Source organism: Loxodonta africana, chromosome 7, assembly GCF_030014295.1.
Source record: "Loxodonta africana isolate mLoxAfr1 chromosome 7, mLoxAfr1.hap2, whole genome shotgun sequence".
Lineage (NCBI taxonomy): Eukaryota > Metazoa > Chordata > Mammalia > Proboscidea > Elephantidae > Loxodonta > Loxodonta africana.
Window position 1 is genome coordinate 30,485,084 of NC_087348.1, and position 17,739 is coordinate 30,502,822.

A 17,739-nucleotide genomic window follows, 5' to 3' on the forward strand; every position below is an offset into this window, starting at 1 on the left:
AGGGACGGGAAAACTGGACGAATGGAAACAGAGAACCCAGAGTGAAGAAAGGAAAAGTGCTGACACTTTGCAGTATTGTAAACCAACGTCACAAAACGATTTGAGTGTTAACCATTTAATGAAAAACTAATTCTCTCTGTAAACTTTCACTTGAATCACAATTAAAAAAAGAAGGAAAAAAACGTTCGTAGAAACATTATTTATAATAGTTAAAAACTGGTAACAACCTAAAATGTCCTTCTATAGGTAAATTTTTAAGCAAATTGTAATAAATGCATACATGAGATAATACTCAGCAGTAAAAGAAACAAATTACTGATGCACACAACAGCGAGGCGGAACCCCAACAGAGTCATTTGACGTGAATGATGTCCATCTCAAAATGTCGTTGTTCTCTGCCATTGATATGAATACAACATATGGTGACCTTATGGAAAACAGAACAAAACATTGCCTGGCCCTGTGCTATCCTCACAATCCTTGGTACATTTTCGTCCATCGCTGTAGCCACTGTGTTAATCCATCTCATGGAGGGCTTCCCTCATTCCATTTAGTCCTCTGTTTCACCAAATATGATGTACAATTGCAGAAACTGGTCTTTCCCGATGACATGCACAAAGCAAGGATGCCAGACAATGTTCTGCTGGAGGCAACAAAATATCTACCAGTAAAGAATTTTTGTTTTATTATGTGTCTTCCGGTTGATTGAGACTTAGAGCAACTTATAAGACAGGATAGAAATGCCCCAAAGGTGGCCTAGGCTGTAATCTTTATGGGTGCAGAAGGCCAGGTTTTTCTCCCCATAACAGCTTGTGGGTTTAAACTGCCAAACTTTCATTTAGTAGAGAGTGCTTAAACATTGGAAAAAAAATATATATGTATATATATATATACACACACACACGTATTTTTGTGATATTTGTGATATATATGTCATGAATGTATATATACCACAAATAAGCAAAAAAAAGGATAAATGGATACATTATGAATATTTAAAATGTCAAAATGCCCCAAAAAGATATACCATGATAGATGTATATTCATAATAAAACATTACACATAAAATATCACACACTACAAGGTGTGACAGTTAAGGTGGTGTGTCAACTTGGCTGGGCCATGATTCTTAGTGGTATAACAGTCATATGATGTTATGATCATCTCCATGATGGGCTCTACTGTGAGTAGCCAATCTGTTGATGTGTGTGGCCTACATGGAATATAAGTAGATAGTCTAGCAAGGTTCACTGGCTTTTTGTCACTTTGAATCCTGCACCAGGCTCCTGTTCCTCTGATCTCTGGTTCTTGGGAATTGAACGAGCAGCTTACCTGTAGTCTTGCCTGTCGATCTTGGGATTCTCCAATCTTCAGCTCATGAGCAAGAGCCCTGCTGTCTGACCTGCAGATGTTGGGTTAGCCAGCCCCTGCAGCTACATAAATCAGGAGAAGCTTCTATCCTGACCCATGGACTTGGGATATTGCAGCCTCTACAGCCATGTGAGCCATTCCCTTGATATAATTTTTTTTTATATATACATTTATACCGTTTACCGGTTTTGCTTCTCTACAGAACACAGCCTAAGACACAAGCTTATATTGATACGGTAGAGTATATGTGAGGCACAGCCAGATCTCTATGAAAGTGAGAAAGATGTTTTGGGATGAGAATTGGACAGAATGGAAAAGCAGAAAATATTGAAATGTAATAAAGGAAAATAAAACAAACAAGTAAAATCCTAAGCAGGCTGATGATCACAATTGACCATGAAATGAGAAGCAAGCGTAATGTTTCTGTTTCTGAGGTCAAAAACAAAACCAACCAACAAACAAAAAACCCTGAACAATAGCGGTAACAGCAACAATTAGAACAGCAAACTATGAAGTGATACCTCACAGACGCACAATACATTACTTTTGTTCCATTTAAGTCTTTTAAATAATGCAATAAGAAAGCGTTTAAGCACACCTTCATTCTGTCATCCATTTGAGGAGGCCCCTATAGAAACAGGGAATATTGATTGACAGTTCTGTTTTATAGATACAGTGTTTTATTTTGCCTCACAATTGCCCCACGTGTGTCAGAGAATTGTGCTCCATAGGTTTTTCAAAAGTTGCGACCTTTCAGACGTGGGTCTTCCTTTCTTCCAAGGCATCTCCGAGTGGACTTGATCCCCAAACTTTCAGTTTATAGCTGAGTGCTTAAGCGTTTGCTCAACCCATGTGGTCCACCTATGTGAATAATAGGGCTCAAATAGAAAGCAAAGGAAGCATATGCAGTATTAAAAATTACCAGAGCAGAATTATGAAGCTACAGTATTCAGTCTCCAATGTTGATGTCCTTCAAAATCCTTAGTTTTATCGTGGCTCTAAGCTCTTCTTATGTCCCTCTCAAATGTAATTTAATATTTAAAATATATTTAAATAACTGTGCAAATGTGCATTTTTGCTAATCTCTTGATGAGAACACAAATACATTTCCATCTCACACCTTTTGTTGAGATGTGAAAAGCAATTTTTGGAGTTTAGGAAACTTCTAAGTAGCCAGTTTGATGATGACAGTGTACTATATACCATACTCTTCAATTTCCAGGGGAATCTACCATAAGAAGATATAATTTTCTGAAAGAATATAGCTTTATATAATAAGAATTAGATGCTCAACAGAGATAGTAAACTATGGAAAATAACTTGGTGCTCTCCATGGAACTCCAGTGTTGTTGAGAGGAAATCCTCTTACCTTCCCTTACCTTATAGGAAAAGCAGTACTTACCAATACAAGGACTTTTTTACTTCAGCCTTTCATCATAGTAACTAAAGAAGAGTTATGCTGATTTATTGGATTCATTGCAGAGAGCTGACTTCCTAATTGTAATATCAACTGATGCTCAATTCAGTTCTTCTTTAAAAACAAGAAAAAGAAAAAACATTTTATTGTGCTTTAGGCGAAAGTTCACATAGCACATGAATTTTCCAATCAAAGATTCTTATACAATGTGTGCCAGCACTCTCTTAATTTCCTCCTCTGCTTCCCTGTGTGAATTTGTCAGGCTTCCCTGTACCTCCCCACCTTCTTGCCCTTTTGGTCTCCTATACTTGATTGTCCTAAGTGGCACCTCCTTCACAGATGTTGTCTTTTAATTTAACAGCCCTGTCTGCTGTTGAGCTGAAAGCAGGCCTCCAGGGGTGTCTATAGTTTCATGTTAGAATCTATCTTAAGGAAATAGTCTCAGGGGCTTCTCCAGCCTCTTTCAAACCAGTATATCTGGTCTTTTGTTGTTGTTGTTGTTCAAATTGAATTTTGTTCTACATTTTTTACCCATCCTGCCCCAAACCTTCTATCGTAATCCTGGTCAGAGTGGTCAGTAGTGGCAGCCAGGTACCATCTAGTTTTCTGCTGTCATGTTACAGGAGGTTGGGATTCAAGTGGCTCATTAGTTCTTTGGACTAATTGCTTCCTTTTGTCCTCAGTTTTCTTCATTTTCCTTTGTCTAGTCGGGAAAAGACCAATAGTTGCTTTCTGACATAGGCATTTTGTCGGTGTAGGTCACAACTTTTTCAGCAATGTTTTATATGAGATAGTATATTTCCATTTTATTATTTAATATGATACTGTTTTTTTTTTTATTTCCTTGATTATTCCTGGCTCAGAGGCTGCTGGTACTGCTGTTTTCATGTAAGTAGTATCATTTCAAACCACTTATTCTTTTACCTTAAACTGCCATCCTCATCCTTTTCTGGAATTTTTTTTTTTAATCTGTGGTTTATTAGGGATATGTATATACATTTTAATTTAAATATACTTATGTCTATACGCATTATGTACTTTTATAATAGCTTAGATTAGAGAATTTCATTAACCAGATGGAATTTTTTAACGAAAGTTCCTTTTAAAATCAATGGCGGTGACCTCACTTTCTCTCAATTTCCTCCCACTATTGTAATTAACATATATTAAAATGTTTTAAGTAACGTAGAAGATATATGATCCAGAAGACTGGTACACTGATGGTCCAGTTTTAGTCAGGGAGTTGAAGATGGGGGAAGGAAGGGCTGGGGTCAGTTACATGGATAACACACTACACAACCTAGTCATCTTCATAGCCTGGCTGGCATAGAAGCTAGGTCCCACTAGAAGGGTTTACATATACATATATAAAGAAAACTCCTTTCAGATATCTTACTGTCATCATTTTAAAAACAGCAAGGACACTATATGTTTCATATTTGAGAGTTATGTCCTGAGAGTTTAAACACATTGAAACATGTAATCCTCATTTAGTGTTCAACAACCCTGAAAGGAAGTGGTCATTTTACAGGTGTGGATAAAGAGATTAAGGTATCTTACTCCATAAGCCACAGGAGGAGGTATAACAGAGGCTGTATCTGCATGTGTCTACCACCTTGGATATTCCCCTGTATAAAGATGAATAATCCCCACCAGGATCTATTAGATTTTCCCTGGCAAGACATGTGTTTGACTCTTGTCAAGTATCTTGTTTCAGTCTGCACCATCTGTGGCGCAAGAGTTTTATTGGACTTTGTTTTGAAGTAAGGCATATTAAATGGTTCCACACCTTCTGGGAATTTGTAGTTTAAAATTTTTGTAATCAACATATGTATTATAATTTTGTAAATGCCATTATGTGATTGTCATTAAAGACATAACAAAGAGAAAGTTTAGTAACCATTCATATAGCTAACACCTAACATTTTTAATATTTTTTAAAAAATTTTTGCTTCATATATTTATCTGTATATTAAAAAAAAACCCAAGCCCATTGTCATCAATTCAATCCTAACTCATAGAGACCCTTTAAAACAGAGAAGAACTTCCCCTTCGGGTCTCTAAGGAGCGGCTGGTAGATCCAAACAGCTGACTTTTTGGTTAGCAGCCAAGCCCTTAACCACTGCTCTGCCAGGGATCCCATCTCTGTGTGTGTATGTGTGTACGTGTGTGTGCATGAACGTGAGCGAGTGCATGAGCGTGTGTGCATATGTAGGTACATATACATCTACATGTACACACATGCCTACGAGCACATATACACATACACATACATGTACACCTATATCTACACCTGTACCTTTATCTGTGCCTACATACACGTCTGCATTTACATCTGTATCTATATCTATATCAGGGTTTCTCATCTTCCCCCCCACCCCAGGTACAGTTTGGACCGGAAATTTTCTTATTCTGGGGAGTTACCTGTCTGTAGTAAAATATTTAGCAACATCCCGGGCTTCCATTAGATACAAGTAGTACCCTTCTCCTAGTGTGACATCCAAAATGTCTCAGACATTGACAAATGTTCTTTGGGGAGCAAATTTTCCCCAACTGATAGCAAGTTAGATTTCTCTTTCTCTCCCCATGTTTCTCTCTCTATCTCTATCTTCATGTACTTATATTTTATTTGTCGGAGGTGGGTTTACTTTCAAATATCTAGGAAAGTTCGGATTTATCTTATTCACTTAGCATATTGCCTTTGTATGCTAAAAATCCACCAGATGATATCACATACACCCTGTTGACTATGCTGATGTCTCTATCCACAATAGGTTTCCTAATAGACCTAGATGGACAAACACAATCTAACAGTGCTGAATGAATTCATTCTGATGGGAATCACAGACCATCCTGACCTGCAGGTGCCATTGTTCGGGCTGTTCCTCATCGTCTACATGATCTCAGTGGTGGGTAACTTGGGCATCATCATCCTCACCAAGACGGACTCCAGGCTACAAACACCCATGTACTTTTTTCTGAGACACCTGGCTATCACTGATCTTGGTTATTCAACAACTGTGGGACCTAAAATATTGGTAAATTTTGTTGTAGATGAAAATACAATCTCCTATTATTTTTGTGCTATACAGCTAGCTTTCTTTCTCTTTTTCATCACTAGTGAATTATTCATTCTGTCAGCAATGTCTTATGATCTCTATGTGGCCATCTGTCATCCTCTGCTCTACACAGTCATCATGTCACAAAAGGTTTGTCCAGTGTTGGTGGCAATCCTCTATCTTTATAGCACATTTGTTTCTCTTCTTATCACCATAAAGATTTTTAATTTATCCTTCTGTGGCTACAATGTCATCAGTCTTTTCTACTGTGACTGTCTCCCCTTAGTATCTTTGCTCTGCTCAAACACACATGAAATTGAACCGATCATTCTCGTCGCAACATCTATTGATTCGATTTCATCCCTTCTAATATTTCTCGTTTCTTATCTGCTTGTTTTTGTAGCCATTCTCAGGATGAACTCAGCTGAGGGCAGGCACAAGGCCTTCTCCACTTGTGGATCCCACCTGACCATGGCGGTCGTGTTCTATGGGACTTTAATTTTTACATACGTGCATCCCGAGTCCAATCATTCCTATGAAACTGATAAAGTGGCTTCCATAGTTTACACCCTGGTTATTCCAGTGTTGAATCCCTTGATATATAGCTTGAGGAACAAAGATGTAAAACATGCCATTCGTAGAACATGGAACAAATTAAGTAATATCTTTGCTACCACTTAACACATCATATGGTTCTTAGAAATTATATCATGGGCTTCAAAACTTGTCTGTGTGTCTCTATAGGGTATAGTGAGCAAAAATACATTCCACACATATTAATAAATTTACTTTTATGTGCCAGTCACTCTTCTAAATGCACTGATGAACAAAAGAGGAAACTAAAGAGTAAAAACCTTTGTCTTCCTTGCAAGGAAGAGGTGGATCACACACTTAATAACTACGTAAATGTTATAGTGCAGAATAACATGTTGGGGCCCTGGTGGTGCAGTGGCTAAATTGCTCTGCTGCTAACTCTAAGATCACCAGTTGAAACCCATTAGCCACTCCATGGGAGAAAGATGTAGCAGTCATCTTCCACAAAGATTTACAGCCTTGGAAACCCTATGCACGAGTACTACTTTGTCCTATAGAGTTGCTAGGAGTTGGAATCTACTCAACAGCAGTGCATTCGTTTTTTTTTTTTTTTTTTTTTTTGAGAATGTGCTAGAAAACAAAATCTTTTGTCATTGAGTCAATTCTGAGTCATAGAAAACTTAATGGACAGGGTAGAACTGTTCCATAGGGTTTCCAAGAAGCAGCTGATGGATTTGAGATGCTGACCTTTTGGTTAGCAGCCAAACTCTTAACCAGTGCACCACCAGACCTCCAGGAGAATGTGTTGGGAACCATGAAGTCAGGGAATTAGAGTGGATATTCTGAGCGGAAGTCGGAAAAGGCACTAATTGCAAAAGTGGAGCTACAATGACTCTGGTGTTTTTTCTTCTATTAAAATAAGCTTTGCAGTGTCAGTACTTTCATTTGTGTATGTGTGTTTGTGTAAGCACTTGCCTTCTGTTTCAGTCTTCATAGTTTCTGAGCGGAGTTAGATTTGGGCCAGGTTGGAAGGAGTCACAAGGTAGTGTGATGATTTGAAGTACTCAAGTTATCTAAATTTGCTCAAATTTCCCTATTCTGGACTTTGGGGTTCCATTCTTTTCTTATTAATGCATTTAATTTCACATATCAATCTGTTAACTCAACATACATTGCAATTTAGCACTCTACAAGTTCAGCTCTCCATCTGACTTTGTTATAATCAACCCATTTTGCCTACATCTCAGAGTGCGGAAGGAATCCCAAACCTGGGAGCAATTCTGGGTAACCTCAAGGAATTTATCTTAATTAGTATATGTTCTGATCTATGTACCAATTAAGATAAATTTCTTGATGTCATCCAGAATTGCTCCCAGGTTTGGAATTCCTTCCTCACTACTTGTTCTTATTTAATAATTATCTTTTGTTTGTTTTTGTTTCATGGGTTGTTATCTCTTCTTATCTATATGAAAAACTTTTAAAAATATTCATTCAGTTATCTTTTGTGCAGTTCCTTGGGTAAAAGAATATTCTGTTTCACAGGTTTGACTTTCCTAAACTTTGGTCAATATTTGTTATGTACTATATTTTCATTGACTTTTGTTCACTCTACTTATGAGAGGGAAAATGAGATAATTGCATGTTTTATACCGTGCTGTATATCTAATGAAAGGAAGGTCTGCTATGTGGCAAGGATACAGCTCTCTTGCCTTATGGACATATGTGCTCCAGATTACTCCTCAAAATTTTTCATGTATTCTTTTTCCAACATTTCTAGGGTTTTATTGAAGCTCCTAGAATCTAAATTATTTTCTTCATTCAAGATTGTGAAAGAAGATCCCCTGTGTGGCCAATGAAATTTGAATAAAAATAGCTCATTGGAATATAAGAAAAAGATGCATGTTACCTTGTCATGTGAGCATAAATATTTTTGAAAGTTTGAAGCATTTAGAAGGTGAAGATGGTCATGATAAGACAGAGCTCCCCAGGCTGGGGAAGATCCCACTTCCTTGAGCAGCTTGCTTGACACAGCACTAGCTTTACATTAGAACCCTGGTTCCTTTACTTGGCATGCTGCAAAGCTTCACATTAAAATCATGGTTCCCCTCTCCTTAACTGCTTCCCAAAACTAGAGGAACTTGGCAAAAACAAGTTTAGATGCCATGTTGACATTCAGGACAACCTTTCAGTTCTCATATATAGTAATACCGTGGCTCTGGCTGTAGTTTAACCACCATATTCTGAAGCTGTGATGCATAGAGTTATATGTAAACCTATTGCAGCTCTGCAATGTCGTTAATAATGTTGCTGCTGTAACTTGTATGAGCTTCCAATTTGTAAACCCCTTATAAGTAATGTTTCCCCTCGGCCTGTCTGAGCAGTCTGGGCAGAAGCAGCCCCAGCTGTTTCTCATCCTTGCACAATGACATAAAGACTTCTTTCTACTCTCCCACTCTTCTACTTTGGTCTATTGTTTATTGGCTGAGATGAGTTGCGCCGGGCAGAGCCTGAAGTTTCCAGCCGGCAACATTTCTGGTGAGCCAGCCAGTAGTCACCTTCCCAGTTCCAGAGGTGGCTAGGACAACAGGCCACCCCAACATCTGGTGCCACCAGGAGATTTCTCCTAGAGACCTCCCAGTAGCCCTGGTAGATGATTCGCCTGGCACCCAGCAATGACTTCTTGGGAGATACGAAATGCACCTGGGTTATACGGTAAGTGTCTACATAAAACCTTAGAAGAGGACCGAGAAGCAGGAGGAATTAACTATTAAGGGCAATAAAGGCCCTAGATATTTGGAGTTATTTGGCAAATAACAGGATAATTCCTAGGTAAGGCCTTTAGAGTCCCAAGAAGGGGCAGGAATTGACCCTTGAGGGTGTAAAAGGCTCTAGGTATCAGTTATTAGGCTGGTAAAACTAACTAGGTTGTGTGAGTATGTAACAGTGTGTAGGAAGCATTTAGACAGTTCTCAGACACAGACTCTGAGAGTCTTGAAATTGCTCCCATCCTGAATATGATTTTTATTAGACAGAGCACCCAGGATATACAGAGAAAACTCCAAAACCTTGAGGAAGATGCTGAGATGGGGATCTTGTCTTTTTGAGCTTACCTACCAAGTATATTCCTATCAGGATCAGGAAGAAGAAAAGAGAAAAATCACCGATCAGAAGAGACAGGTTGCATTCCAGGACACCAGCTTGTAGGGAAATGACTGGTTTCCTGGTGGCTAGAGAAGAGGAGGGGCCCTGAAGAGACAGGGAGTTGGGAGACCCTGGACCCCATTAAGCCGAGACCAGAGCGCCTAGTGCAAAGAGAGCGGGCATTGGAAGAGAGAAGCCCTAAGTTCTTACACAGAGGAAAGAGAGAACATGGGGTGCTCAGTGGCCCATGGTGTCAATCTGTAAAGCCCATAATGAGACGGACTGGGAGAAAGTCTCCCACCTGAGCCACTGGTTATAATGGATGTGTGTAGGGGGTGGGGGAAGAACTGTACAGTTTCCAGTGGAAATCAGAGCAGCCCACTCTGTCCTGAGCCTGAAAAAGACAACCTGACAAACTGTCAGTCTGGGATTCTCAGGTAAGGGGAGAACCATCCCTTCCTCCAGCCTCTAACCTGCTCTATACAAGGAAAGTCATTAACACATTTTTTTCTCTATATCCCTGACTGTCCCTTTCTCTTGCTGAGAAGAAACTTGTGCAAACCGGAAACACAAATTTCTTTTGATGAAGAGATCATGCAGATGCAGGTACCACCAGAGAATGGATGGTGAGTGCAGATGGCCCCTACCACACAGCCACCCATCAATTACAGCATGGAAGGACACTGCCAGAGATCAGCAGTGCCAGACATCAAGCATGAAGTGGTCCTGTGGTTATGGGTATGGGCCACAATGTGCCAGCACATGCTAAAAATGTGAAAGAGCCAAAATTTACAGTATATTAGCTATTGCCATGATTACCATAAACATCCAAGAGCTTCCCACCAAAGTAATCATGCAGATCAAAAGGATCAATACACAATTCAGGAATATCCATCAACCCAAAGGAAAAAAAAAATGCCTAATATAACTACATAGGTTTTCACTGAAAAGGCTCCTGAAAATAAGACAGACAGAGAAAAAGAGAGAGAAGGTTAAGAAATACTGAGGAGCTTGAGTATACAAGTTAGATATTATTGAAATTAGAATAAGAACTAACCTGTGATTCATTAAAATATTGAATGATCCCCAATAATCTTAATACTTCTTTTTGTGAGGTGTCATCGGGTGGGTTCTAATCACAGAAACCCCATGAACAAGGGAAGAGTGCCTGTCCTGCACCACCTCACAATCCTTGCTGTGTTTGAGCCTGTTGTGGCAGACACTGTGTCAATCCATCTCACTGAGGGACTTCCTATTTTTCCCAACCCTCTAGTACAGCAACCATGATGTCCTCCTCCAGGGATTGGCCCCTCCAATCACATGTCAAAAAGTACCTACATATAATTTCTGTATTAGAGTAAGTTACCACCAAGCAGAGGGAGCTGAGGGAATTGACAAATTTCTACTACCTACATTGCTGGACTCCCTAGAGAAAGAGTAAACCATTGGAGAGCTGAACAGAAATGCTTTGAGGTAGTGAAGACTCAGAAGTCAAGGTACAGGAGAAGTGATACTCGAGTTTCCAGCATATGTGACTGACACTTTCCTAGAACTGTGAGGGGCATGCCCTTCACTACAACATGTGGTGTTTCTCCCAATTTCCATAGTGTCATATTCTAGCAGAAGTTCATGTTGTATTCATAGCCAGTCTTACCTATATACAACAGCACCTAACAACAATAACAAACCTGTCCTATAGGGTCACTATGAGTCGGAATTGACTAGACGGCAGCGGGTTTTTTTATATAGTCTCCTTGATGAGAAGAAGAAAAATTTTTAGTAAAATAAATTACTTAAAACCCAGCAAACAGGTGCAACATATGAAATAAAAGCAAAGTATAAGATCAGATATTTCTCTATTTACATACTTCTTAGCCTAAATTGTTAGTTTATTACTTGAAGCAATAGAAATTAGTCCATCCTAAGTTAAATAGGGAAAATAAAAATTGGACACACTCTCTCATAGAAAATGCAGGTATTTTTAAAACTCATTCTTTCATTGAACTTTCCTTTGTCTGTCTTAACCAATTGATTCTATGGAAATTTTGAACTTATTATAAAATGACTGACACAGAAATAAAGTATAAGGATTTTTTTAAAGGCTTTATTTTTTACAAAGCCAGTAAATTTTCATGGTTTTGTTAGTGATAAAATCATTTAATATTTTTTTTTTAGAGGAAATATGGGTTCTGCATCTTTTAAAGTGCTTATACATAGATATATCACTCATTTCATATCTAGAAAGTCAGATAAATTGGCTTTTTTTCTTGTTACTTTTATTTATTAAAACCTTTATTAAGATGTGAATAACATACCATATTATTCACTCACATGGCTTGAATTTTTTCTTCAGTTCTTTCAGCTCTAAAAATGTCGAGCATATTCTTCCCTTTTGTTTTTTTGAGCTCCAGATCTTTTCCCATTTCATTATAATACTTTACTTTGTCTTCTTGAGTTGCCCTTTGGAAATCTTCAGTTCAGTTTTTAACTTCATTATTTTTTCCCTTCTCGTTAGCTACTCTATGTTCAAGAACAAGTTTCAGAGTCTCTTCTGACATCCGTTTTGGTTTTCTCTTTCTTTCCTTTAATGACCTTTTGCATTCCTCATCTATGATGCCTGATGTCATTCCAAATTTGTCTAATCTTTGGTCATTAGTCTTCAACATGTGAAATTTATCCTTGAGATGATCTCTAAACTCAGGTGGAATATGCTCAAGGTTGTATTTTGGCTCTCTCAGACTTGTTTTAATTTTGCAGCTTCAATTTGTACTTGCCTATTTTTTTTATGGAAACCCTGGTGGCATAGTGGTTAAGTGCTACGGCTGCTAACCAAAGGATTGGCAGTTCCAATCCACCAGGCACTCCTTGGAAACTTTATGGAGCAGTTCTACTCTGTCCTATAGGGTCGCCATGAGTCAGAATCAACTCAACGGCACTGGGTTTGGTTTTGGTTCGAGTGATCAATGGTCTGTTATGCTGTTGGTCCCTGGCTTGGTTCTAACTGATGGTATTTTTTCAACAGGTGCAGTCAATCTGATTCCTGTATATTCCATTTGGCAAGGCTCACTTGTGTACTCTCTGTTTCTGTTCTTGAAAATATATTCGTGATGAAGAATTTGTTGATCTTGCAATATTCCAACATGTAATCTCTGGCATCGTTTCTATTACCAAGGCCATGTTTTCCAACTACAAATACTTCTTTTTTTTAGAACTTTCACATTTTAATCCACTCTTAATGATTAATGCATCTTGATTGCAATTTTGATGCATTTCAGACTTCATAAGTTAGTAAAGTCTCCAATTTCCTCATTTTTGACATTAGTGCTCAGTTGGGAAATTTGAGTACTAGTAGTACTAACTTATGTTCTTTGGACACTTTTTGAGATCATCCTGTCACTGACAGCATTGCGTTTCATGACATGTTTCTTGAAATGCCCTTGTTGAGGATGAGTTTGATGTCATTTCTCCTCTATTTTTCATTCTAGCGTCATATATCATGTGACTGTCCAATTGGAAATGCACAAGATCAGACCATTTCAGCTATCTAATGCCTAGGAGACTGATCTTTATGTTTTTCATTTTTTCAACTTCCACTTTCCTGAGATTCCTACTCCGTACATTCCATGTTCCAATTATTCATGGATATATGCAGCTGTTTCTTCTCATGTTGTGTCATGCAATAAAATAGAATAGGTTCATCTAATAAAACAAAAAGAGAGAAAACTTAGAAAGAAAACTTGCAATAATTGGAGCTGTCGAAGTCACTAATATCTGTTCCCAAGGTAAAAAAATATGGTAAAAAAATATATTAAAAATATAGAAAAAAAAAACACAAAGAAAGGGTGTGTTATATTTATGAATTGTACTACTTTAATTCCATTTTAGAACATGAAGCAAATGGGGGCATATTGAGTATGGTCTGACCTAAAGGTAAAATATTTTACTCTAGATCCTTGGATGGACAAATTGAAACTTAACTGAGAATAAATGTATAAATATCTAAAAGAGATTTACTTCCGGGTGAATACAATTTGTTTAGAAAATTAACAATATCCTACACATTTCATTAAGCTTTCAGGAGCTTCAGATGTAATTAACACATTGCTTGGTATCTCCCCAGGGAGATGCTCAAAGACTGAGAGAAAAGTATATATTGTTTCCTCTATGCCATGTTGCATTCTTCATCTATGATGGTTGATGTCATTCCAAACTTGTCTAATCTTCAGTCATTAGTGTTCAATGTGACAAATCTACTCTTGAGATGACCTCTAAACTCTAGTGGAATATGCTCAAGGTGTCCAGACAGATTCATTACAGGTAAAAGGTAGAATTTTTTGATGCATTAGTACGGTTTACTAACATCTAGAATATTTTCGTCACAATTTCACAGGCTCATTTTTATTTGATAGCAAAGCCACAGAAAAATATTAATAATTTTAATTCAACTCAGTCTGGTTTCTACCATTATTCTTGATATGTTTTATATGAGATAAAAATGCACTTCATTTATTCACTTTTATAATTTAATGGTATGAAATTTAATGTCTGAATTTGTTGACTAATAATTTACTCAGAGACTCCACTACTCATAGTATTCAGGAACATATACATGCCAGATAGATAGATATGTAGACGGATACATAGATGGATAGATTAATAGATAGATAGATAGAGAGGTAGAGGGTTAGAGAGATAGATGGAGAGGTAGATACACACATATTCTTATAAGGCAGTGATGATCACAGAGTTTTAAACCTATAATTTTGGCATATTAACCAGCAGGGCTATTCTTTTATTTTTAAAACCTCTGTGGTATATTCAGGTGCATTTTTTACAGATTATACTAAAATTTATCCATGATATACCATGCCACATAGGAGTTTCAATGTTTAACGGAGCATGTTTCACGTTCAAAAAGTTTTTGAATAACTTCTGGTAATTCACATGGATGTCATCATCAGCACGTTTTCTTCTTCTCCTATGCTACTGTATCATACATTTCTTAAAATTTATTTTCATGAAAGTAGAGGATACTTTTTAACAAGCAGGAGTTTTTGGCATCACGTTTTCACTATTTGTTCAGTTTTCTTTTTATATCTTAGGTTTCTCCATGAGAAAAAATATATATACCTGTTTTCTTACAAAAAAATTAGAATGTGTCAGTTACAATACAAATGCCCAATTAGAAATGAAAGTATTTTAATTAGACCAGAAAAGAAAATAATCAAAAGTATGACACTTTTAGACACTTTAGTCATAGAATAGGTGTTATGGAACATAGGGCTGGGGTCAGTTACAAGGATAACGTTTTAATGAACCTATTCATCATGAAAATGGTGACAAAGATCTTAAGACAAAGTCCAGAACAATATACCTATAAATATCTTAAAGATCAAAACAATTAACAACAAAAATAATAATTCCAAGTAACTACGGTCAACATCAAAAAACAACAGATGATGGTAACGATAGATATACAGACAGACAGAAAGACAAATAGGTAGACAAATAGTCTAGACACAGTATTTTAGAATTATTTTCAAGTATCGTAGACACATTGAAGCCTTTAACTCTCATTTATCCTTCCTAACAATCCTGCAAAAAAGAGATAGAATATGATTTTCCAGGTAGGGATAAAAAGATTCACATAACTTATGTTATTTGCCCAAAGTACCACACTGTATGCATTACAAATGGAGGTATAGCAGAGGTTGCATCTATGTACATATATCTCTAGGGATGTTTTCTGTAAAAAGACAAATAATTTCCACTGTGATCAATTATGTATCTATTGAAAACCTGTCTAATATGTTGATTGTTCCATCCTGGGCCATCTATATATATATATATATGAGTTTTCGTAAGATAGTGTTTCGAAGGACAGGGTTCAAAATGTATCCGTGTATTTTTTGGGTATGTGAAAAAGATAAAAGTTTTAAGAAAAGTATAATAAATATCCATGTACCTAACACCTAAAGATTTAACATATTATTCATTTTTATTTCATCTATCTACCAATGTATCCATCAATCTATCTTATATGTGTATGTGTGTGTAAAATTTGTGTCAGTTGGATATGTATTCAAATATCCTAAAATGGAATGTTTGGATTTTTACTATTCATGCTGGTTTTGTATACTAAAAACCGACCAGATGATATTGCATAAAAGCTATTGATGATACTGATGTCTCCATTCAGAACAGGTTTCTTGATAGACCTAGATGGACAAACACAATCTAACAGTGCTGAATGAATTCATTCTGATGGGAATCACAGACCGCCCAGAGCTGCAGGCGCCATTGTTTGGACTGTTCCTCATCATCTACATGATCTCAGTGGTGGGCAACTTGGGCATCATCATCCTCACCAAGATGGACTCCAGGCTACAAACTCCCATGTACTTTTTTCTCAGACACCTGGCTATTACTGATCTTGGTTACTCAACAGCCGTGGGACCCAAAATGCTAGCAAATTTTGTTGTAGATGAAAATACAATCTCGTATTATTTTTGTGCTATACAGCAAGTTTTCTTTATTATATTCATAACTACTGAATTGTTTATTCTGTCAGCAATGTCCTACGACCGCTATGTAGCTATCTGTAACCCTTTGCGCTACACCATCATCATGTCACGAGGGGTGTGTTGTGTGCTGATGGCAATCCCTTATCTCTACAGCACATTTTTTTCTCTTCTGGTCACTATAAAGATTTTTAAATTATCCTTCTGTGGCCACAATGTCATCAGGCATTTGTACTGTGACATTCTACCCTTGTTATCTTTGCTCTGCTCAGACACACATGAGATCAAATTGGTCATTTTCATCTGATCTGTTTTTGATCTGATTTCATCCCTTCTAATAGTTCTTGTTTCTTACATAGTCATAATTGTATCCATTCTCAGACTGAACTCAGCTGAGAGCAGGCACAAGACCTTCTCCACCTGTGGATCCCACCTGACTGTGGTGGTAGTGTTCTATGGAACTTTAATCTTTATGTATCTGCAGCCCAAGTCCGGTCATTCCTTTGACACTGATAAAATGGCTTCCATATTTTACACCCTGGTAATCCCCATGTTGAATCCCTTGATCTACAGTTTGAGGAATAGAGATGTAAAATATGCCTTACATAGGGCTTTAAGATGATTATGCAATATATTTTCTCAAAGTTCATTCTAACATATGATTCATATAATTTACATTTGGGCTTTAAACTTTTTTCTGAGTGCCCCCAAAGGGAATAAAAAAGAATAGCAAGCACAAAATACACAGATAAGTTCAACATATATTTCTATATCGCCTTCTACCAGTCACTCTACTAAGGCTGTAAGTAGATTAATAAATGAAACAGTACAAAGCATTGCCTTCCTTGAGCAGGAGCGATGCATTATAAGCATAATAATTAAGAAAGTTGATAGTATATTAGAATGCGATGAGGGTGTTAGATTTAAAAAAAAAGAAAATTGAATATCTTCAGTGGGATAGTGAAACTGTAACAGATACAGGAAGATTTCCTAGTGCCTGGCGTTTTCCTCACCTAGTAGAAAAAAAAAAAAAGAAGGAGAAAGTGTGTATGTGCTTGTGCCCGCGTGCACACTTCCACAAACTTTCTGTTTTATTGCTGACACTCAGCCCTGGGTAGCTAATTCTGATTAAAAGAAGGCTCCATGTGGTGGGTTGATTTAAAGTACTCAGTCATTTGAATTTGCTCAAATGTTCACTTTCTAAACCCTGCCTCTACTTTCATATTTGAGCCCTTAGAGTCTGTTTACTTTGTTTTTATTTTTACTATTACTATACTGTAATATTAGTATAAACAGTAAAAAAATAAACTTATATTCAACGAGATCAACTCGGTATCCAGTTTTGTGTAAGTTAGCCCATTTTATCTGTATCAGTGGGTATACCTGTTAAGGTAAATTTCTGAGCTCAGCCACAGAAGTTCCCAGGTTTTTTCATTTTTTCTGTCCCGGATTAATATTGCTTCCTATTTCCAAGCTTTCGTCTCAAAAATTGTTATCCTTATGTCTCCAGAAAAGAACAATTACTCTTGTTTAGAAGTCATTTTCTAATTGTTTATGTGCCCTGGCATAAGAGGTCTATTGTAGGATAAGTTAGGTGTGTTGCCTTGTTTTTGTTTGGCTGGATTTTCTTAACCTTGATGAATATGAGTGTGAACTTTAGTTCGATCAGTATCTGTTGTTTGAATTCATCATTCCG

The 17,739-nt window shown here is 37.2% G+C and overlaps 1 protein-coding gene and 1 pseudogene across 1 annotated transcript; both read left to right on the forward strand.

The window, feature by feature from the left end:
• The first annotated feature begins 5,580 nt into the window (after window positions 1-5,580).
• Window positions 5,581-6,528, forward strand: LOC135232102 (olfactory receptor 8K3-like). The gene has a single exon (XM_064289400.1). The coding sequence runs from the start codon at window positions 5,581-5,583 to the stop codon at window positions 6,526-6,528; it is 948 nt and encodes a 315-aa protein (XP_064145470.1).
• A 9,216-nt stretch (window positions 6,529-15,744) lies between these two features.
• On the forward strand, window positions 15,745-16,665 carry LOC111749069 (olfactory receptor 8K3-like; annotated as a pseudogene).
• The last annotated feature ends 1,074 nt before the right edge of the window (window positions 16,666-17,739 follow it).

Excerpts from the sequence above, each read along its gene's own strand:
- LOC135232102 (XM_064289400.1), top strand. The coding sequence starts at position 5,581 with ATGGACAAACACAATCTAACAGTGCTGAATGAATTCATTCTGATGGGA.